Consider the following 24,777-nt stretch of genomic DNA (forward strand, 5'->3'; position numbering starts at 1 on the left):
GAGGAAAACCTCTTGGGCGTGCTCCCCCCATCTTCTCACTTTTAGCTCATTTCTACTCCTTTTTTGGCTGCTGCTTTCCCCCCATCTCCTTATCCCTCCAAGCAGCACCCCAGGCCCCATCACGCTCCAGGACCTCTGTCCTAGGCTGTGTCAAGGAAGGCAGAACCCCATTCCCGTGGAAGGGGTTTTAGCCGTCTCGTGTTTGAACCCTGAGTGGCAACTTTCAGAACCTTAAACGCTCCTAATTTTAGTTCCACAGAAGATATTAACTGACTGTATTTTCTGGGTTGTCTGGAGATTAATGATTCTCTTGAGAGCCTAATGTAAGATTTTAATGTCTCTCAATCAGACTTAAAGAGTCTTTGTTCCATTAGGCAGAAACCACTGGCATTAGGGGCTGAATCAAACATACTGGCCAGACAACTAGATATATAAACTTCCATTAATAATAATAACATCAAACATAAACAGCAATAATGGTTAATTATTTATCACTTTCAATGTTCCACAAACTACACTAAGTACTTTACATGTACTGAACATTTGATCTTCACACCACCTTAGGAAGGAAACACCATTATAATCCCTATTTTACAGATAAGGAAATTAAGTCACAGGGAATCATTTGCACAAGTAACATTTTACCTGTTTTTCCAGTGTTATGAATGAATGTGTTTTCCAAAGATATTTTATCCCAACCCTGAAATTTAAGTTTCTTAAGATTCACATTTACTTGTGCAAGATCTTCATCAATATTGATAGGAGATTGTTTGGGGCTGTTACATATTGGGTATTTCTTTCCCCAACTTTTTTGATTCAGGGCTCCTGAATAAAAAGAAACAATAAGAAGTTAGTTTCTTAGATTACCATGCCAAAACTAAATTTTATATTGTAAAGTAGTTCATTCATTACATTAAAATATATACAAGTCTAGGAAGAACTGGGACAACTTTGAATGAATTCACAAAATAATTACACCTAGATTCAGATTCTGAGTTTTAACATAATACACTATATAAGAAGAGGCGCATGGAACAACCACATCGAGTGTCGCGATCGGCACGGCTTGCTTTAGCCATCACACTCTTCCCAATCAGCATATCAGGCAGTCAGTCCTGGCCCAGGGTTCGAGGATGGAGGGTAGGTGACCAGATGATCGTTCTGAGTTCCTGAACATTCTCTACGGGGGTTAGTCCCCTTCAGAGCTTCTCTCATCATAGCCGTTGAATGATTTGTATTCATTTCTATCTGTTCAGTCTTATTTAGAAAAACATAATCACCAGGCTCTCCTTGAAATATTAATATCGCCTTCCTTCTCCCCCCACCTTTTTTTCTGGTTATAAAAAACCTACCAGATTTTACAGTTTAACAATTGGAAAAATGAAACAGGGTTTTTTTTTTCTATAAAGACATTGGTTTAGTGAATGCGCACCTCCTTCCACAGAATGAACAGTCCTCCAAGCCCAAAATGTCCTGTGCTGTTTTATTTCACCCCTACCTGAAACTGCAAATCAGCTCTCATAATAGCCTGATTTCCCTGGATAGTATGTAGCTAGCACCCACGCAGTGCTAAGAACCTGTATGTTTTATTTAAAGGCCTGTTAAACTATATGAGATGCTGCGCGCCCAAGCTGACAGCACAATTCTCAGCTTATATCCTTGCAAATGTTTTTCTTTCACAAAGTATGGAGAAGGCCACGATTTTACATGGTTAATGTTCAGGGAAATTATAAGTCACCAAACCTTCCATACCATCCTTGTCTATGCCATCTACATCTTGTGATAAAGGAATCAGTGAGGATTGACTTCCATGCAAGCTCTCATAATGTGACAAAGCTACCTTTGCATGACGTAGCTCAGAATGAAATAATAATTAGTCATACCATGCAACAGCCTATATAGCCCAGGAAAACTAGGTTCTTCACCTCCTAGTGAGGCATCTACCAAAGTCAACAGGTCTGAAAACTTTCTTTCTTTGAAAACCTATCTCTGTTCCTAGAGAGTGCTTGAGTACCATATGCCTTACAAATGCACAGCGATGCACGTGTCAGCTTCTAGGAACAGCTCTAACGATTTGTGTAATACTATGCTGATTTCACTGTAAAGAACACGGGCATATGGACAAGAGGACACTCCTTGTTTTATTAATGTCAGTGCAAGGGAAGCAGAGAGAGCTACTGCAGCACAAATCAATAAGGGCCTTTGTATTGCTTACGCATTTTAATACAGTGCAATACATTCCAAGGCCCTTAGTTGTGGTGGACAGAAACATAACATTGAAGTCTCCAGTAACACTGCATATGATTTATAAAGCTATCATTTCCCATAGCATTTCATGATGATCTCTGTTGGGATTCTAAGTTGGCTTATCCACAAGTGCACATTCAATTTCTGCCCTGAAACCAGATCCTCCTACAATCCTAGTCATCCCTGAGACGTAGAAGTCATCCCGACGCATGTTTCCTCCTCAGCAAGCGCTTCCGGTCCACCTTCAACTCCTACCCGAATCGGACCACTCATTTCTCACGTGCACTGTTACCACTGCACCCGGCCCCTGTCTTCCTTAGCCTATGTCTTGACATTCCACCAGCAGCACTGCCGTCACCTAGGAGACGGTTAGGAGAGTCTGGTCTCAGCCCCACTGAGTCGGAATCTAATTTCAACACAATCCCCAGAAGAGTCACATACACATTACATTTTGAGACGCAATGGTTTAGATATCTCCAGCGCCTTCCCACCGGTCTCCAGCTTCTTCTCCTGCTCTTCCCACGATTCTGTTCTCCACTTACATGGTGGATGCTGAGGTGGCCCCCCAAATTCCCACACCCTATTGTATGCCCTATATAGTCCCTTCCACTTGAGGATGGGCAGGACCCGTAAGAATACTGGGATAGTTATTCCCTTGATTGTGTTCCATTGTATGGCCATAGAGATGGGGGAGTCCCCGCTGTGATTATGTTATGTTACAGAAGGCTCTGTATTAGCACATTGGAGAGAGTGTAACTCAAAGTGTGAGATTCCCCTGCTGGCTTTGAAGAAGTAAACTATGAGGTTGTGAGAGGGGAAGACACTAGGAACTGAGAGTAGCCCCAGGCTGACAGTCAGGAAAAACAAACAGCAAGCCAGTCATAAAAAGAAAAATGCTGCATGATTCCACTGAACAGGTGGCATCCAAAGTAGTCAAACTCATAGAGACAGACAGCAGAATGGTGGTTCCCAGGAGATGGGAGGAGGGAGAAAAGGGAAATTGTTTAGTGGGTACAGAGTTTCAGATTTCCGAGATGAAAAAGTTTTAAAGATCTGTTTCACAACAATGTGAGTATACTTAACATTACTGAACTCTACACTTCGACAATGGTTAAGATGATAAATTCCAGGTGATGAATTTTTTATCATAGTAGAAAAAATGGTTAGGATGGCAAAAATAAACAACAAACAAACAAGAATTGGAGACCTGGGTGGATCTCAATCTTGCAACCACAAGGAAATGAATTCTGCCAATGCCCTGCAAGAACTTGGAATAGGACCTTGTGCTTCAAGTGAGAACACGGCCCAGCTCACATCTTGACTTTAGTCTTAGGAGACCCTGAGCAGAGAACCCAGCTGAATGGTCCCTCCTCTCTGACGCTGGACCCATGGAACTGTGAGATATAAATGTGTTGTTTTAAGCCAACGAATTTGTAGTAATGTCTTACGCAGCATAAGAAAACTAATACAATCAATATCTCAAGTAATCTTTTTTTTTCTGCTTTTTATGTAATTTTTAAATTTATTTATTAAATTTATTGGGGTGACATTGGTTAGTAAAATTACATAGGTTTCAAGTGTACTACATCATCTATATAATGCATTGTGTGTTCACCACCCAGAGTCAGGTTCTCCTTCCATCACTATGTATTTGACCCCCTTTACCCTCTTCTACCTCTCTCCATTCCCCCTTATCCTCTGGTAACCACTAAACTGTTGTCAGTGTCTATGAGTTCTTATTTGTTTGTTTGTTTGTCTTGTTCCTTTGTTGCTTTCAGTTTTATATCTCACATATCAGTGAAGTCATATTGGTTCTCTACATTTTTGTCTGACTTATTTCTCTTAGCATGATAATCTCAAGATCCAACCATGTTGTCACAAATGGCAGTATTTCATCTTTTCTTATGGCTGAGTAATAGTGCATTGTGTGAATGTACCACATCTTCTTTATCCAATCATCCATTGAAGATCACTTTGGTTGTTTCCATGTCCTGGCCACCATGAATAATGCTGTAGTGAACACAGGGGCATATATATCTTTACAGATAAATGTTTGTACATTAGATCATGTGCCGTTCCTTGGCTCACTTCCCTCCAATACCTTTTCATCTCACTTAGAATAAAACATAAGCCCCTTAGCACAGCCGACAGATCCTATATGATGTCACCACACTCAGCCCCTCTGATCTCATCTCCTCCCGCTCTGTAGTGATCATTACTCTAGCCACACTGGCTTCTTTTCTGTTCCTAGAACATGGGGAGGCAGCTGCAGGGCTCACCCTCTTTCAGGAGTGCTTCCTGAAATGCTCCCCCCCAGATGTCTGCAATGCTTGCTCTCATATCCTCTTGCTCCAATCAGGTCTCTGCTCAAATGGAGAGCTGCTCCTTGGAGAGGCTTTCCTGAACACCCTGTATGAAGTGCACTTCCTTCCCTTGGTCAGTCTCAATTCCCTCTCTCATTTTTGTTCTCCTAAGATATTATGTGTATTTATTTATTTGCACACCCCAGAATCCAGAAAAAAGCCCTGATACATAGCAGATGTTTAATAAACATTTGTTGAATGACTAAACCAGACAAAAAGAAATGATGTCTTGTTTTATGAGTATGAGCTCACAGGACTCTAACATGAAATGGCAACAGGAAAAAAGAAACAACAAAAAAATTTCTAAATTCAACTGCAGGTCTTATTTGACTGTTTGTTATATGACAATTTTGTTGCGTATTCCCTACTGAACTTCTGCTGAAGGATATCAAGAAAGACATGGCGTCCAACCTAAACGTTGTCTAACATTTGTCAGCACAATGATTCTGAGTAATGAGATTATGTTTGAAGTTCATCAAATAATCACATTGAGTGTGAACCTAGTTTAAAACACCTACTAGATCATGGTGCCAAGTAAAGTACAGGTTCAAAAAGCCTCTGTAATTTTTGTAATTAAAAGACAAAATAAAGGGGCCAGAATAGGGAAAATAATTTTTGTATAGAAAGGTTATAAAACAGAAAAAGTCCATAAAACAAAATTTTTAGTGAAAAGGCTATAAAACAGAAAAAGTCCACTCGAGTTTCTTTTTGTGCAAAGGACCCTAGAAACGAGGTTGTTTCAAATCATCCTAAGTAAAAAACCAAGGGAAGTAAACTAATAAAATATTAAAATTGTGCAGAAGGATGAAACACAGATTAAAGAAGCATTAACTATATTTCACCTGTCTTTAACAATGAAAATCAATCTTATGCTTAAACATTATTTTTTAAATTCCCAAATTTATATTTTTACAGTTGCAATTGGAGATCTCAGTCCATGAAATGGTTAAAGCCAGGATGATGTATCTGAAAGAGCAGGTGTACAGAATTCATGAGAACTATACTGTATCCACTGGAGTGTCATTAGTGAATGCCGGGGAGGACGCTCACTGTAGTTGCAACAAAATTATCACGCTGATTTGCCCATAAGGAGGAATACAGAGTACTAAATGTCAGCTCTTGAAAATTAAAATAAATTATTCATAGTTAGCCGTTTATTGACTTACCTGAATTAGTACCATTCCTATAAATTTCCTGTGCTTACCTCTATTGGAGCACTTAACAGATTGTGCATTGTTTGTTAACTTCTCTATTTCATCTGTATCTTATTGTCAAACTCTGAGTCTGGCACACAGGAGAAACAAATGAAATGCTTGTGAAACAGTCTTTGTGCAGGTCGTGAATGTATTCAATATTTACATACTCTGTACTCTCTATTCCAAACAGAAATGAAAGCAATCCTAGGCTTTGTAGGAGACATGCATGAGTTCAAGTTGGTTGGCTTGCTTGTTTATTCTTGCATTCCAGAAGGTCAGGGGCACGTTACATAAGAAGTAGACAAATGCCTAAAAGAGTAGATGGGTTGAAGGAAGGTCAATGTGCACATCCAAAGCACACACGTGAGCCCTGAGAAATGGGTAGAACCTTCACAGGCAGAGAGGGGAACCAAGAGCACGTCTGGTTGAGTCATAAGCTTGAGCAGACTCACTATGACAGAAAGGGCAGGCAATGCTCAGAGACCAGTTAGCAGTCCAGCTTAGTCCACTGAGAAAACCGTGGACACCAAGGAATTCTCCATATGGAGATGGAAAGGCAGACGGTGAGCAAATGCACCTGGGCAGGCCAATGGGAGGTAGGGAGGCTTTGCAAGAGTAAAGGAGCTCACGGCAATCTTATCAGAGAGGTTAAGCGGGCAGGAATACAGTGTAGGCAGAAATGGAGAGGCTGTATCATTAGTGGACATTTTCACAGGTATCAATGATTCATCTTCATTTGATTTTTACAGAATCCATGTTCAAGGGACTGAGTGTTCATGTCTCCTCAAAATTCACATATCGAAATCCTAACCCCCAATGTTGTGGTATTTCAAGTTGGGGTCTTTGGGAGATGATTAAGTCATGAGGGCTGGGCCCTTCTGAACGGGATTAGTGCCCTTAAGAAAGAAACCCCAGAGAGCTCCTTCACCCCTTCCCTGTGAAGTTACAGCCAAAAACAGCCTAAGAAATGACCTTCACTAGACACTGAGTCTGCTGGTGCTTTGATCTTAGACTATCCAGCCTGCAGAACTGTGAGAAATAAATTTCTGTTGTTTATAAATTACTAGTCTGTGGTATTTTGTTATAGCATCCTGAATGGACTTGGACACCTTGTACTTGTTTGAACTACAATATGTCTGTCTCTTATTCATGTTGTAATTTCAGCACCTTTCTTAGAATCTTCCACTTAAGGATTAAATAAACATTTCCTGAATGAATAAATGCTTCAATAAGATATCTACAGTTACCTACTCTTCACTGCCCCTGGATTACACATCTTGACCAATTCGTGTTCTACATAGGAACACATTTAAAAAAAAACACTCTGTGTGGGGAAATAGTACTTTACCAGTCTCTAACATGAAAATATTAACTGAGGAAAACTAAAGTTTAAAATAAAGAGGGAATGATTGACGAAAACAAAAAAGAAAACCAATGCATGTTTTTAATATTTGGGGAAAAAAGTGAGAAAATTATGACTATGAAAGGAAAGTAAAAAAACAAAATCATTCTTCTCACTTTTTTGCACTACTCCTGTTGAGTCTTACCTTCCTGTATCAGAAAAATGGATAAAATAATTATAATATGTGGAAAGTATTCAAGAGATCCAATGAAAATTCATACATGTAAGATACATGATAAAAATCCCAACACTGACTTCTTTTCAAAGTTACCATACATTGCTGTCATTTAACAAGATCTGAATAACAGTAGACTTAGAACTGAGTCTTCAAAGTCCAAGATATTAAGACACATACTGCCTTTAACTTTAATGAATTTCTTTGCTTATCCAGATTTTGATGTAAGACAATGTTTGCATAGCTACATATTTCATATTTACATGTAAAAATATTATTAAAAAACAATTATAAATGTAATGTTGAAGTGAAACCTGTAGTAATGATTATAGCATCTATTACTAATTGCCTAAAATAGCTCCATTCAAGATTTCATACAGTGGGCTGGCCTGGTGGCTCAGGTTGTTGGAGCACCGTGTTCCTAACGCCAAGGTCACTGGTTCGATTCCCACATGGGCCAGTGAGCTGCGCCCGCCCTCTATAGCTAAGATCGTGAAAAACGGCTCTCCCTGGAGCGGGCTGCTGTGAGCAGCCAGAGGTTGGTGTAAGCTGCCGCGGGCTGCTGTGTGCTGTGGTGGGCTGCTGCTGTGTGCCACCATGAGTGGCCAGCAGCCAGCGAGAGCTGCCGTGAGCTGCTGTGAGCGGCCAACGGGCGACCAACCGCCTCAGCCAGGGAGAACACAAGGCTCATAATACCCACATGGGCCAGGGAGCTGTGTCCTACACAACTAGACTGAGAAACAATGGCTTGAACCAGAGTGGAGGGTGGGGAGGCGAAAGGGGGGGGGGGGAAGAGATTCCATACACTATAAATCACAGCTTTATACATTACTGTGTACTGTGGACTTGCTTTACATATGTTAACAAAGATACCAAAAGCCCACATTAAAAAGTCATTTAAATATTATAAAGTTATTAGCAATAAATATTTGGATTCAAAGTTCAGTTTATTCAAATATAAAAATGAAATAAATCAGTGTTATCTTCAATGAAAATGTAGCAGAGAATTTAGAACTCCAGCAAAATGGAAAGATGGTATAATTAAGTAGACACTTTTCAGATACGGCACTTAGCTCCTTGAGAAAGGGGAGCTTCCTCAAAAATAAGAAACTAAAACCTAAAAGTACTGGATAACAATCAAGAAGTGAGTTTATGTCACACCAGTAAATGTCATCATATAAGCTGATTGAAAGCAAAGAACAAAGATGACTGCGATAACTTCCCATGATGAAAACCAGAACAAAGATGTCTTTAAATGCACAAAGCAGCATGCCTGTTTGTGTTTTTTTGGAACTAGAAAGAGCAAAGCAATTGGTGAATGTAGATAATAGCTGCTATTAAAGCTGCACTGAAAGCAGATCAAATGCAAAGAATTTCAGAATGAGAAGCTGTTTAGTCAAGACTTTATTTTCCTCTATTATCTGTTCTAATGTCAGCATTTCTGCCTGGAAGAAAGCTGCCCCTCAGCCCTCTCCCCAGAGCCAGACAATTCTTCTTCCCCATGTGTCCTTGACACTTTTTGAGCTGCTGCCCCAGCGCTGGAGCTCAGATCAAGTGAGTACATCAGCAAGTAAGTCTGTGTGTGGGCCCTTAAAAGGCCTACTTGGAACTCCAGCAGCCCTCCGTCTCACTTAGCCACAATCTCCGCTGCTTTCCATGGACAGAAGTTGTGGGGACTTCTCTTCCTGGCACTGGAACCCTGGGAATACTGGAGTTGGGCCGGAATCCCTCACTGCTTGGGGGGACACCTCTGCAGCCAAGATATCCATCCTGATTTTCAACCACCACACATGGGTGTGGGACCAGCTCTTTCTGCATCTCCGTCCCTCCTACCAATCTTGACATGGCCTCTTCTGAATATCCTTAGTTATAGGACTTCTGTTCAGCTAGTCCTCAGGCAATTCTCAATGATTATTGTTCTGTAGTTTAGTTGTAATTTTGATGTGGTCATGGGAGGAGGCAAGCACAGCATTTACCTATTCCACCATTGTGACTAGAACTCTTAAGAACATTTTAAAGGATTCTTATTTTTAAGTAAGGCAAAGATGGCTCCCAAGATCCTGACTGGAACACATTTGGTGATTCATGGTATCAGTCACATTGTTAGGGAAAATAGGTGGAAATCTGAATCTGGCTTTGGACCTACAGACTTTGAGATTCTCATGGAAGTTCACTGGACAATCAAAAATATGGGTTTGGGAGCCATTGAAAAGTCTGGACTGGAGAACATCAGAATAGAAATGGTAAGTTAAAACCATGGATGTGGATAAAATATTTTAATTAAAGTTGATAAGTGAGAAAAGGCCCACTGATAAGACATTAATACGAGCACTAACATTTCGGGAGCATAAAGGAAGGGGAGGCACCAAAATAAATTAAGAATGAGTGGCCTGAAAGAAAATCGCAAATTTCGGAGAAAATGATATCATGCAAGTCACAGAAGGATGGTCTCAACAATGAGAGTTTATCCCCAAGTAGGTGTTATACTCATTCACAGCGCAGAGCCCATAGAGTCGTGATTGAAGAGTAACTACTGAATTTGGCTATTTCTTTACTCCAAACCCCGTATTCCTAGAATAAAACAATTTCAGTGACGTGATGGGCCTGGAGTTCAGACTACAGAAGGCAGAAGAGTGAACTGGCGGTGACAAAGTAGAGTTAAGAAAGGGCTTTTTGAAACCTTGCTGTGAAGGAAAGAAGAGTGAGAGGGCAGCACCCAGAGACAGACACAAGGAAGAGAAACAGGTTTTTCTTAGAGCCAGAGAGAGACTGAAGCGTGTGTAACTTATTGAGAGGAAAGAGTTATGGCAAGAAGGGGTTTGAAGTTATGGGATGCCCATGATCAAGGTCCCCAAGGGAAGAGGACCATGGATGGAGGATTATTAGCCAATGAGAGGAAAAGAAACATAAGAAAATCAAGGAAACAGGAATTTCTATCTAGAACTTTAGAGATGGGGAATAAGAAATCTGATGGTTCACACTACAGAGCTTCAGTTGGAGAGCAAGATCACATCACATGGAGGAAAAGAGGCTTGAGGGTTGAGCCGACTTCAGTTCAATCCCAGCAGCCAGGCTTACAGGCACCACTCACCTGAGCCTCAGTTACCTAATCTGCAACAGAGATGTATCATATCTACCTCTCAGACTATGCAAATTTATTGAGAAGTGGGCTGGAAGGTAGTATGACTCTCCTTAACCCCTCACCCTACTTTCTCAGGAAAACTGGAAGCAGGACCATTAGCTGTGGAAGAGAGGCAGGTAGGAGAGTGGGCTCCAGGAAGGTAGTGAAGAATGAATAATGGACATTTAGGAGTGAAGAAAAGCACCGAGGGTTCTGTTGAGGTGAGAGAACATCAACTTGTAAAAGCAACACTCATAAATGTGTGTGCATGTGTGCGTGTTTGGTTTTGTTTTTGCAAGTTCCACAGTCCTGAAGGACAAGCAGCACGGGCAGGAAGTTGCAGTCCTGCAGTGGAGATCTGTGGGACGGGTGTGGTGGATGTATGAACGGTCAGGAAACTGGAGCTTCTGGCAAGAGGGTGTTGAAGCCCCCCTTTCGCTGCTCACCCCATCTCAAATCGGGTATGAGGAGACAAAGGTAATTTTTTACAAAAGCTATTAAACAGTTACTGCCACAGTGTCTTCTACCATCTTTCATTTTAAGTTATAAAATGATAGCGTGATAGCGCTGAAGCCCAATGCTGCAGTGTTTCTACTCCTGTAGCCTGTAGCAAACACTCAATTCATCAAAATCAGAAAACCCACAGCAGCTGAAATTGAACAAAGCCGCAGAAACCAGGAAGGGGTCTTGTTGCTCTACCTTCCCATTCCCGACAAACCACTTCTATAAAGGAAGAAAAGCCTTGGGGATTAGGGCATTAGGTAACTCTGAGATTAACGTTATGACCTTTTTGCCTGCCTGTTCCAAATGAATCTACTGTGTTTTAATATTCAGGATTCAGATTAAAGGCAATGCAAGCTGATTAACTGCAGAACTTTTTTGGTAGTATTTGCTGTTAACTAACTAACCTCAATGAAGGCAGACAAATGATCCGTGGAATGATAAGAGAGAAACAGAGTGAGATTTCTTTGTTGCTGCATTCTGGCCATCGCTGATGATACAGCAAATACAGAACCTCAAAAGCCCTGGACATTTCTCCTTGGTTTGAGGAATAAAAAACCTCTTGTGGAATAGCCCTGAAAGTGCCTTTGAGTCACTATATACTCCCCTGTAGTCATCAACTTTTCCTCTTCTCCAGTAACTGATGAGCCAAGCTCTTACCCCAAGGAAGCAGCGGCACCATAGACACTGCGGCAGGTTTTCGGACAGCACCCCCATCATGTCTGTACCCAGTGCTTACTGTCCACATACTGGTTACTGATGGGCATGACACTGGCTCTGTTTTTCACATTTGATAGAAGGACCTGAGATTCAGAGTTGAAGTCTGAGACACGGATGTCACCTTCTAATCTTTCTATTTGGGCTAGGACTTCTGATCAACTATTCTACAGGATTGTTTTATTTTTTGGTTAAAGAGCATGCTGCCTGTAAGACCAAAGGTGCCGGTTTCCTTCCTGTTCTTCCTTCCTGTATGCATTTATCATAGAATTCTTTCTTAGATCAGATCTCCTACATACATGCTACTGGTCACATGCAAAGACTAAGAAAGAAGCCGTGGATAAATAACACATTCATCGCTACAGCTAGGAGTTTTATATTCTGTATTATCTCTATGCAGCTTCCATTTGTTCACTCATTCACCAAATATTTAATGAAGTGGCCAGTGGGAAATAGATTATAAGTCTGGTTTGAAAGATTCGAAGATGAATAAAACAGCCTCCAGCATCAAAGAACTCATGTGCTAGTGAGGACCCAAGACATATCAACAGTGAATTATAATACAATCTAATAAGTATGAAAGCAGAGATGTGCATGGAGTACATGAAAGGTTAATGTTTTGAACTGATTCAGGACATCGAGGCAGCTACAACAACACAACAAAAGACACTCACGAAAGAGGACTTCCAGAACTGCTTCAGAAAGTGGCAAGAACGATGGGATAAGTGTGTTTGAAGCGAGGGGAAGTATTTTGAGGGGGATTAATGGTAGTGTGTCTTTTACTGTAATAATTTTTATTTAAACATTCACTGTATTTTTATTATTATTATTAGTTTCAGGTGTACAAAACAATGTAATAGTTACACATTTCACCCCTCACAAAAAGATAACCCCCCTCCAATATGCCCCTCTGACGTCGTATATATCATTATAATTCTATTGACTCTATTCCCTGTGCTGTACTCCATATCCCGTGACTATATATTAAATTATAGTTGACATACAATATTGTTCAGCTTCAGCTTCAGGTGTACAGCGCAGTGGTCAGGCATCTACACTGTCCAAGAAGTGGTCTCCCTAATAAGACATGTGCTCATCTCACATCCTACAAAATCTTTACAACATTATTGATTGTATTTCCCAAACTGTCTTTCATAACCCTGTGGCAATATTACAGTTACCAATTTATGTCATCTAATCCCTTCCCTTCTCCCTCATCCCCACCCTCCTCCCATCTAGCAACCATCTTCACTGTATTTATGGCTTGATCACAACTCGTATATGGGGTAAAAATGGTTACAGAGTTGAGGAAAACAAAACTGATGGCAGGTAGATCAGTTAGCAATAGTTCGAGTGAAGAATAGCAAGATCTAAACTGGGGGAGAGATATGTAAGGAGAGACAGGAAAAGATAGATTTGAAAATGAGAGAAAAATTCAGGACCAGGGAGTTGATTAACTGTGGGGATCAGGAAGGGGATGGTGAACGATTACTTTAACGGCTCTGGCTTGGCTTGGGTGACTGAGGATGACAGTGCCACCAGTCAAGAGGCAACAGTTTCTATTCCTCCAGGGAACTGGTTGCCAAGTTATTCTGCCATCCTGCCTGGCCACTCTGCAACCATGCGTTAGTTTTGAGGGAAGGAGGGAGAGCCTTAATTCCCTATGGTCTCCACTAAACTCTCCACAGAGAGCCGTGATAATCCCGGGGAGTAGCATGAAAGTGACCTAACTGAACTCTTTTTGGGTCAATTCTCTGCCATGGGTGTGGCCAGAAAGGCCTCATTGGATCCCAAGACCTCCCATAGCATGTAAGCTAGTTTCAGGGGACTAAAATAATATATAAAAAAAATTCAGCCTGATGATTCTGTACATGAGAAATTTCATTTTATACCTTACTCTCTTTGTTTGCAAAGTGGTAATAAAACACTGCTGCCACCAGTAGCAACACAAAGAATAATTTAATGGCAGCAGATTCCTTAAACATGTATATTGCTGAATAATAATAAACATCACGTGACATCAGCAATCATTTTGATTACTCCTTATAACAGAATAAATCCAAAAATGTTTCTTAAAAATAATAGAAAGGGGTAGAATTGAAAAAAAAAAAAAATTCCCCCAAAGAATTAAAGGCTGGTTTGTTTTCTGCATAAATTTATATTTTTCCAGTCGTGCTATTGTATCATGATCCTTTCAAACCAAATGAAAGTTCTATAGACAGACAGGCATATGGATATTTGAAGGAAACGATGACATCATACATTTTTTGTCCTCATGAGCAATTTGTAATAAACAATCCAATGAGAGCTAACAGAACCTGTGAAGTATAAAAGAAATAGATGACAAGAACTTGGTACCCAAATTAAAAGTCTGAAAGGAGAAAATAAAAAGTGTTTATGTGATCGTTAAACGAAACTTCTCTTTAAAGATAGCAAATTTACTGCTTGCTTTTTAAAATCTTAAAGTTGACTCAAGAATTACAGTTAATTTTTTTAAATGTGGCATTAAGTAGCTCGTTAGAACCACATAGTCTATTGCTCTGTCTCAAGCCTTTCTATGTAATATCCACTTATTCTTTAATTAGTCTCGGGAAAACTTCTATAAACCGAGTGGACGTCTAAACACTGGCCCTTTCAATTATTTTCTAACTTATTTCTTAGTGACGATGTTTAAATATGTTTCAATGCAAGTAATTCTAGTACACAACAAGTTATAAATCACATAGAACAAGCTAGTAAGCCATTTACATTGCAAAGAGATGTATTGCAACTGCCCACGGAACTATCAAGTGCTCCTACTTTTGAGTATATACATAAAAAGGCTGAAGAAGAGAGAGGCTTTAAAGTAAAATGTTATGATTTGCTGCCAAGGAACTATCAAGCCTAAATAAAGATAAAATATTAAAGTCATCATGCAAGTCAACTATAATTGATTTTTAATAAATGGATTCTTAAAGGCTTATCTATTATGCAAAATCAAGATACACTTTAACGGATTCAAATATATCTTAATGTGTGTCTGGCTACCTTGTGTCCCACCCAGGGGAAGATTCTGTACCAGGCTTTTCCGTAAACAATCAATTTAAATAGATTCTCTTTTTTGGGGGGAAGAGCAGGTCCCATGCCTTTACATGACTGCACAGAGCAGGGGCACAGGAAGTGACGCAGACACAGGGAAGGGGAGCCACTTGAGAAGACACAGACACCCTAAGGGGGAGTCAGGATTTCCACAGGCAGCAGATGAGTAATGAGGAGACTGACTGGCTTTTGAGCATTGCAATGAAATCTAGATCTTTGAAAGGTCAGGACGCCCCAGGAGACCTCTGTTTTATACATTTTAAGCTAATTAATACTGAGGAATGGCCAAAATTAAGAAGTGCACTTGCAGAAGAAGAAATTCCTCTGTTTGCTCTGGTTTGGTTAAGGCAATACCCACTCCTTCACATAGGCCACTACCCAATAAGAAACACCACAGTTCTAGGGGTGGTCAAGACAGTCAAATTCAGAGAATTCTTTGCATACGTCATGCTGTTTCACTGCCCCAAAACAAAACTTTTAGAAGTTATATTAGTAATACCAAAACGTATTGCAAACGAAGGATTTTTTCTTCAGTGGTAGGTAGAGATGAGGTTGGAACTATCTCAACTCCAAGAAGCAACTGTTGTTCTTTGTTTAAGAAATCTGTCTAAAATTTTGGGAGTTTCAAAGAAGCTGACTCTATACCGTTTCTCTATAAAAATCAGCAACTGGCTTAGCATGAAACGAATGCACTGTAATTTCTTTTGGTAGAACTCTAGAACACCAAAAGGAGGAAGTCTTTCAGATCTAATTCCATCATAACTCATTGTGCCTTCTACTGAATCACTTGGATTTCATATCCTCTAAATTAAAAATATCTTTTATGAATTAGTCTTCTGATACCATGTTCAAGGAGCACCTATCTAGGACCTTGATGGGTAATTGGAAGGTGGATGCTGGCCACAAATGTGTTATGTTTCTAAATTCAGCTTTGACTCTCTGATCCTATTCTCTGGACCTGCAGGCGTCTGCTACTTCTGGTCTTAGTTACTTTTGGGGGGGGTGGAAGGAACACTTCTAGATCTGAAAACACAAATATGAGTTTTCCTTCAGTGAGTCTAGACTCCAGAAGGAGAAGACATATGAATAAACAAATAAATGCAATGAAAAGGACAGGTATTCTAATAAAGACACATATCTATGATCAACTCCCTGGGGTATCAGGATTGGTTTTGAAAAGGAGGTGATGTTGAGTACATGTTCACGAAAAGAGGGTCACTCCTGCTTTCTAGCCTGAGCCAGATCACCAGTCCCCGTGGTAAGTAAAGAAGACAATGGAGTTTTGATATAATTGCGACCTTCTTGCCTGGGATCTTCCTTTGCCTCTTCACCTCTATGTGGCACTGGAGATCTACCCTGCTCTGCCAGGTCTGCCTCTCTCACTTTCTGATCGCAGCTTGTCCATCCTAGAATCTCAGGATTTGGAAAAACCACCCTCATGCAATCAACCATCCAATCTTTGCTTGAATCCTCTATATAACACTCTTAATAACAGGGTTTTGTTTGCTTGTTTTTTTGCCTCAGCTTAATACCTCTGATGTTAAGGTCTCTTTATGTCCTCCAATTTTAGATGTTTTGATGTTAGAAAGTCATTTCCTCTATCAAAGTAAGTTCTTCTCCAAAAGGAATTTCTCTCCAATTTGTATCTACTTGGGGCCATACAAAATGTTTAGTTATTTCCTCACATGACAATCCTGTAATTATATGAACACTGATACTGTAGTTGTCATGATGGAGTCACGTGTGCTTCAAATACGTCAAGACTTTAACAGTATTCTCCAACCTGTCTATATTTTTCGGAAGTTTGGCATCAGGAGCAAGGTACAACATTCTTTAAGGACTGAAAGATAGAAATACAGATAGATGAGCTTTCCAAGCTAAAAAAGGTAATGAAAACTTTAGCATAATAATAACAGCAGCGTTTTACATTCGTCTGGCATTTTCTTTGGGAAATAGTATGGAATAGTATTGAAAATTCTGAAGTCAGGCTGCTTGATTGAAAATCCTGTGCCCACCACTTATCAGTCGACTAATCATGGGTCAGTCTCTTTACCTCTCTGTTCCTCAGTATTTAATGTGGAAAAATATGGATCATATTAGGATGAACCTCACAGGATTACCGTGTGGCTTAAATGAGCTAATAGATGGAAAACAATGAGCACAGTGCTTGACTCAAAAGAAGGGATTATGTACTCTCTTCATTTCACCACTACACACTCTCTTTCTCAGTCACTCCATTCTTTTAATATCTCTGTGCCTTTGACTCACCATGCTGCTGCCTGAAACTTTCACCCCTCATCCCTCACCAGCTGGCTACTGCTGTTCTTCAAAGCTCAATTGAAATATCCCCCTCTTGGAGAGACCCTCCCCACTTCTGCTAAGCAATTGTCTATCACATCGCTGTGTTTAGTCTTTGCGCTATACTTCTCATGCTCCACAATTATTTTGTTTACTTATTTGTTTTTCTGTCTTTCTCTCCCTAATAGAATGTAAGCTTAATCAGAGCAGATATGTACCTTCTCTGTTCTGTCAATTGTACCTACAGAGACTTGTTCTGAATGAATAAATTGATGAGTATTACCTATAATTGTTATTGTATTTATTAGCATTTATCATTTCTCTTCATTCTCATGAGTGCTCCCTGAAGCAGGCAGATAAATGAACTCACATTTCCAGAATGAATAAAATGTACAGCAAAATGCATTTTACAATGTAAGGGGAAACATGGTCACTAAACTAAATAAATCCACTAAAACTCACCAAGCATTTCTAAGCAGCTACAGAGAATTCAGTTCAGTGGAGCATGAAAATCCATTTCATGTGCCCCAGTTCGTCATATTAGGAAATTTCAGTATGCATATTAAAAAGAAACACTTATTTAGAGTTCCAAGGGATGCTATCATGATAGATCTATTTAATTCAGTCTGGATTTGGCCTCCCAAACAAAATTCTTCTAATAGATGCTAAACAACAAAATCTTGAAGAGTTACAAAATAAATTCTCCCTGCAACATCCTGCTTTCCTTTATTTTAGTTAGAATCCCTGGCAGACTTGCATAAAGAGAGTTGCATTTCTGAAACTCTTGTATTGTTTTCTAATCCAAATCAGTTCTATAGAAAAAGCATTAAACTCAATGTAAAATTACCAATTGAATTATCTCTGTTTTTCAATTAAAACCAGAGAGTAATTCAATAGCTGGAACTAGTGTAATCGAACCCCTGCTTTTGTAGGCACCTATTTGTGGGCTCTGTGACATTACCTTTTCCTTTCTTTTCTAGAAACAATTAAAATTTGCATGTATTCACCATCAGCAACACACACAACTGCAGAGCAAAATATAAAAGGCTCCCTCACCTTCTGCTCCTCTTTTAAAAGGCTAAGTCCTGTTAACTGGTTGTTGTATAACCTGTCCTGTGGAAACAATTTTAAACCTACAGAAAGGGTTCAAGCACAGAATAAAGACGTGTTTTTTTTTTCTTGGACCATTTCAGAAGACGATGCCTCTGTGGAAATGCATGCATCTCCTTTTTTAGGTCTAATACCCGTGCAGGGTGCATCTCAGACCTAAAGCCCTTCTCACCTTGACCTTGCTCAGACATCCCACCTGAAGCTGCTTTCAGTGTGGACCTCCTCCTCATTTCACGTGGATAAACACACTCTAATGAACAGCCACCACCCAGATGACATCTTCCCCACCCTGAATGGGTCCCAACTCTACACCCCAGGAAGATCTCCTATGTGGACATTCTCTTTGTGTCACTAGGGCTCCGATTCCCTCTGCCAAGGCATCGTCCTGAGTAGATGCTCTCCAGATCTCACTTAACATCTGACACTCTGCTCACCATGCCTGGCCCCTGGCATGTGGCTCTGGACCACTATTGCTCTATTCCACTGGCACATTTATTTAGCTTGGCCACCCCTATGACTTTAAGCCTGAAATGGTCAGGAAGAAATGAAATGGAAGAGAAATGAAGAGGAGAGGAAATACTCCAATCATTACATTTGTATATATGCACATATACCCATGATCTTTTTCTTATTTTTCTACATAAATGAGATCATGTTACACATGTCAAAATGACTTGCTTGCTGTCTCTAAACAATAATGTTTTGGAGATCACACAATGTCAATATATGTAATTCTGCCATATTTTAAAAAATGGCTGCATGGTATTTCACAGCATGGAATACTACAATTTATTGTAACTTATACTACACACACACACACACACACACACACACACACACACACACACAGAGTATAGTTCTCTAATTCCCTACTCCCTTATTCTTAGACATTAAATTTGATTGCATTTTTCCTTATTACAACCAGTTAATATTTTTGTACACCAATATTTTTAATCTCACTATAGAAATATCATCATATTAAAACAGAGTGACAAATTTTAGAGCAACTATAATGCAACAAAAACTTATTTGATTTATGGCTTCTAGAAAGCTGCTAAAGCATGAAATAACAAATGGAATGTCCAATCTTGTCTAATGAAAATGAAACTATTCTTTTATCTGGTATGATTGGAAGGACACAAAAAAGCTTGCTGACCAAAGTTATCTCCCTCACAAACTGGCCCAGTGCCTGAAATGCTTATGAAATTATTCTTTTAAGGCTTCTACCATAGAGGTACTCTGAAAGGTAAACATCTTCCCCAGAGGGCTTCCATGAACTTATTAGTTCCTATCACTGTATCAGGGTGGAGTTCATCAGATCAGTAAAGCAATACTTGAGAATGAAAGATGAAGCAGTCAAGGACAGAGTCAGCTTCACATTAGGCTTTAGGTGAAAATTTGATAAATGGAACAGAAGACAACTGGCAAATTCCTGAGGATAGGGTGTGACCTGAAGAGCAGGTCCTGCTGAGACAAAAAAGAAGGCACTTGGTAGTGGCTGGAGTTGTGTGTGGGATGGCTAAAGATTGGGGGAGGTGGCCAGGGAATAATGCTGCCCAAGGAGCTGTTTCAGGGACTCAGTTTTAAGTCAAAGCACACCTGGGACATGGGGCATGGAGAGAGATGCCAAATTTCTAGGGCATGGAGAAAGAGGACAAATTTAAAAATTTAGATGGCACCACAAGTTATAATTTGCTTTCATTGGTTAACCATAACTAGTTTATTTTTTGAATGATCTCTCTTCTATGTTAAGTTTTGTCACATAAAAATAAGAAATGATCAAATCAAACAAATATATTTAATTAACCATGGACAAAGTATAACTATAATCCAATATTCTTCAGCAATGTTACTTGAATGAAAACTTTACATTATTAGTTTTGTTGGTGCAGTCGTAAGTACTTTTTAGAAATATTAGGGGTACGCCAAAGTCAATATAATTTTTAAGAAATTGTGTTAAGTCAATTTAATGAGTGTTGTGATATAATTCTGTTAAGGTTTGAAGGTAATTCAGAATTTTTAATTAAATGAAATTATATCCTTGGCAAGGCCATTTGTCAAGTAATTAAATATGGTTTAAAACACACCTCTATTGTTTAAAAATATTTTTACTTAAATTTTATCTTTTCTTTTACAAAAAAAATTGTATAGAAAAATATCATTAATTAGGTTATTTCGTAAAATCCAACATCCTTTAGGAATAAGTTAATCAAGGTAACTAACCAGCCTATCACATTTGTAGGGCAAAAAATAAAAGGATTGTTTCTGCTTTGAATTCTGCCAGCTGATAAGGTGGGGGCAGTCTGTAAGTAAGAAAATTAGGGAGACGCAAGCAGGTGAGACGCAGGGAAGAAAAAGACCTGTGTGTCAGATGACAGGGACTGAGCAGACACACAAGGAGTTGACAATTTGGAGATCTGACGAATTTGAGGTTTAGGCAGGTTAGACTGGCCTCTTCACAATCAAAGTAAGGGAATCATGTGTTCTCGAAAGGCCGGGAACAGGCTCTAAAGGCAGTAAAAGTCATACCACCCCTTTTTCAGTTACCCACCCTCCACTTCCTGTCCCAGGAGGAACAAAGACAGGGCATGAGTGGTAAGGCATGCAAGATAAGGCTGGCAGTGGTGAGGATGAGGGTTGAGACTGCAGGATGAAGGTATCTGAACCTTTAAGAATAACACTCTCTGCCCACTGGGCTGCCTGAGCCTTTTGGTGGCTCTGCAGATCCCAGAGTAGATTTGAGATGGAAGATAGACCTGGTTCTTCCATTTCTCAGAGGTCTTACATGGGAATTCTAGGGGTTCTATATGGGAGATGCTGAGTTATTTGTTAGAATTTTAGGACTCTTTCATTTCTATTTTATTTATACTCTGGGTTAGTCCTCATTTTATGCCGTCGGGTTGAGACCTCGCAAGTCCAGGTGGTCTTTCAGAGTGCAGCCATTTTACCCACGTCCCTACTTTACCAAGGGGATACCCTTAAATCTTGGGGCAGCACCATTTCTAAAGCAGTGCCTATGGAACCCTTTCTCCACCCTGTTGGGTGCACTCTCTTTTCAAAGAAACTGATTTTAGAATTAGCATAGGACATAAACAGCTCCTGCATTCCACAGGCTGTCATGATGGAGGCTTTTAATTCCCTCTCAAACTTACATTCTCCCTCATCATGTTCTTTATGGTGTAGCACTTAGTCCCGAAGACGTTCCCATTAGAACTGCTATGTCTGTGGCCATCACTACATACAGGAATATCTGGGGGGAGGGGGTAGTTAAAACCCTCCATATTGACCAACTACGGCTCTACATAACTGAACAGTTCCTTAGGGATTTGTAGGTAATCACTAGATCCTTTCCCCATTTCTTTGATTAGAAGGAAAATGCTTGTTTCAAATTCAGGACACTCAACAATGATTCCCCACTCATGCAGGTCAGAATACCCTCCCCAGGCTTCTCTGTCACTAGCAACCTAGCGTCCTGACTACCATCTAACAGCACACACTTGGTGGGTGGGGTGTAGACCTTTTAATGAGGGAAGGAGATGACACAGTCAGGGCACGGTGCCTCCTGAATTCAACTCTGAAGGTACTTCACTACGCTTCATGACAAGAACTGGACCAAAACGACAAGCCGCTTCTTACAAACTTTTGAGGAAAATAATCCTTTCACTCAGACTAACATTCTTCCCAGGCTTCTGGACTGCAAAGAACCTACAAAGAAACCTACAAAGAAACCCCACGGCTAACAAAGAAGAGAAAATTACTTCTCCCTGCACTGGACGTGGACACGCTGCCAGGGTGCGGCTGAAGGGAGGTTCCGAAGGCAAAGGAGGAATGGACACGCAGGTTGCTGAGAGCAGTGAGAACCAGGACGTGTTTAGTAATTTCTTGGGAGTTTCCAGTGCTGACTGACTCATTTGTAGGCATGGAGCTTCAGTGGGATTCTTCCTATAACCTGGAGGTATAGTATAAATCCTCCCAAGACACGGGACAAAATTGATTCGAAGTTAAAAAAATATATTAATAAAGAATTTGCAAAACTTTCAACTTCAAATTGATCAAAAATAATATTTACTTAAGATCAAATAATGGCTTGTCTTTAGAAATTTTGCAGTTGTTTATTTACCGGTAGCAATGGCTTTCATCCCTGTAATTTTGGACTATCTCCAGCGGATGAGAAACTAAAATGACTGTACTCAACATTCAGGAACAGGGTGGCATCCTCAGGCAGCACGGTTTAACAAGTCATCAGGAGTCATTTCCTTTACCTGTAGATGCTGTTTCCGTGTTAGTTTAGGACACAAGCTCCACGAGGTGCACTTAGTCTTTTTTGTTTTCTGCTGCCAGATAGGGAACGCTGAATTAAAATGTGTTGAATAAATGAAGTTATTATCCAAAAGTTCAGGCTCTACCATCAGCTGTAAGATTTTCAAACAAGTCCTCTGTGAGAGGACTTGTTTTTTTTGTTTTTTGTTTTCCCCACAATTTCTATCAAAACTAAAAGATTTCAAATATACCCCTCTGAGTTAGAGACTAAATTTTAAGAAAATGTAGCCCAATGATGGAAAATGCAACTTATATGCATAACACTAAAGTAATTTATCCCATGGAGTTGACATTAGTGACTTGGAAAGTGACAATTACACACATTACTCAATTCCAAACAGCTACTGAAAAAAGAAAAGAATAACAACCTTTAATAAACCCAAATCCATAAATATTTATATTCCATTTTTAAAGTTTTGGAGGTAGCACTAAATTACAACAGCCAAAAATATTAGAAGGAAATCTTTTATTAACCACATAGGTTAGGATGAATAAAACCCTGGAATTTGGAACTTTAAAAAAAAGGAAAAAAGAATTCAAGAACTAAAAGAGACAACCTTGAAATCATCAGGAGCCAGGGTTTTTTGGAGCCAGGTCAATAAAAACCAATTTTAAAAAGGTTATGAAAAAGAACTTTTTCCTTAGAAATTGCTAGAGATAAATCTGTCTAGAGTAATTCAAGGTAAAGATCGCTTACGGCCAGACTCACTAGTGAAGGTTTCCCTCTGGACCCACCTAGGCTAGGAACTTACCTGTGTAGGTAGGAGGCCCCTGTCTAGATGGGCAAATTAATGCAAGTTCTATTAACAATTGTTCAAAAACTTAGCTCATCTGTAGATAGCAGATTTTGAAAATTACGTTAAAATGTTATTATGTCTTAAATAGAAGCAATAATAATATTCTTTCATGTCAATATATCACATCCGAGAGCTAAAGCACTTTCATATATATAAATTTATTCATGCAGGTTCTTTCTCTTGTTTACTCTGTCATTCATTCATTCATTCATTCATTCCACAAATTAAAGCAATATAAGCAGAGATTGGTCTAGATTCTGGTACCACAATATGAGGTTTCCCAGACCAGCGGCAGGACCACCTGAGGATTTGTTAGACATTAAATTTGCAGTCTCCACATCAGATTTACTGAGTCAGAAATTCTGGAAGTCAGACCCAGCAATCTTATTTTAGTAAGTCCTCCCAGTAACTCTGGGGCACACTAAAGTTTAGGAACCACTGGTCTAAATGATAAACTATCTAGATTTAGTGTTCCCTTTATTCTTTACCATTATAATTGCTCCTTTGGCAATTTCATTTTCCCAAAAGGGCAAAATGTACAGTTTAAGAACTTTTCAATTAAAACAATGGAATTCCTTACTAATCCAGTATTTTATTACTTTTAAGATTAGACATAAAGTGCTTTCACATAGTCATGAAAAGTTATTTTTAGTTGAATTATCTTCACATACTGTGAGCAAATATATACTAAACTATCTGTGATAATTTAGCATAAATCTTAAAACTATTAAGCAGATAAATACATTTTCATTGATGACCTGTGTATGATATGCAATCTTCCCAAGGTATGTACATTTCAACATGTTTTATAATCTATTGTAATATAGTCCAAATATGGTGGAAAAACTTGATATATTTACTTGGCAAAGTTTAATATTTATCTGGCCAACAGCTGCTTGTTTAATTGCTTAACATCAGGAAAGTGGAAAGTGGTGTGATTGTCTATTTAAGGCCAAATATTAATTAGGATCAAATAAATATAGTTCCTTAGATCTCTGTGGTATCTAACCTATATAAACGTCTTGCAGTGATAAACTCATAAATGATTAAACAAAGGCCAGATCCATCAGAAGAATTTGCATTATGCCAAAACTTAATTTTCAACTCAATTTACTTTCAAAAATGTTGAAGTGTAAAAACACTTCAGCAAGACTCTGATTTTAAGTCAAACCTTTGTCGTGCTTAAGCATGAACAAACTATCACCATCAATGAAAGTAGAAGTTATTATAATTTACCAAAACATGTACATTTGGGGGGTAAAGGATCATAATTAAAAGTCACAGAACCTTCCCTCCAAACCTACTCTGAAGCCACACAGACATACCTGAACTGGCTTTCTTCATTATCTCCATAGAAATTAAAGATGTGATGATTCTGCTAAATGGAAACAATCGAGGCTGCTCTCTAAAGATGAAGTGTCCTCCTTTCAAAAGACAATGAACTCTTTCACA

The 24,777-nt window shown here is 39.4% G+C and overlaps 1 protein-coding gene across 4 annotated transcripts in view; it reads right to left on the reverse strand.

Moving 5' to 3' along the window:
* Positions 1-24,777, reverse strand: part of PTPRZ1 (protein tyrosine phosphatase receptor type Z1) — a 165,480-nt gene that overhangs the window by 75,404 nt on the left and 65,299 nt on the right. For all 4 annotated transcript variants that reach the window (XM_019750066.3, XM_019750067.3, XM_019750065.3 and 1 more), the window contains exon 3: positions 646-825. In XM_019750066.3, the coding sequence (XP_019605625.3) occupies positions 646-825 (180 nt within the window). The remainder of the gene's footprint in view (positions 1-645; positions 826-24,777) is intronic.

Source organism: Rhinolophus sinicus, chromosome 8 (assembly GCF_057876585.1).
Source record: "Rhinolophus sinicus isolate RSI-liver-muscle chromosome 8, RSI-T2T, whole genome shotgun sequence".
Taxonomy (NCBI): domain Eukaryota; kingdom Metazoa; phylum Chordata; class Mammalia; order Chiroptera; family Rhinolophidae; genus Rhinolophus; species Rhinolophus sinicus.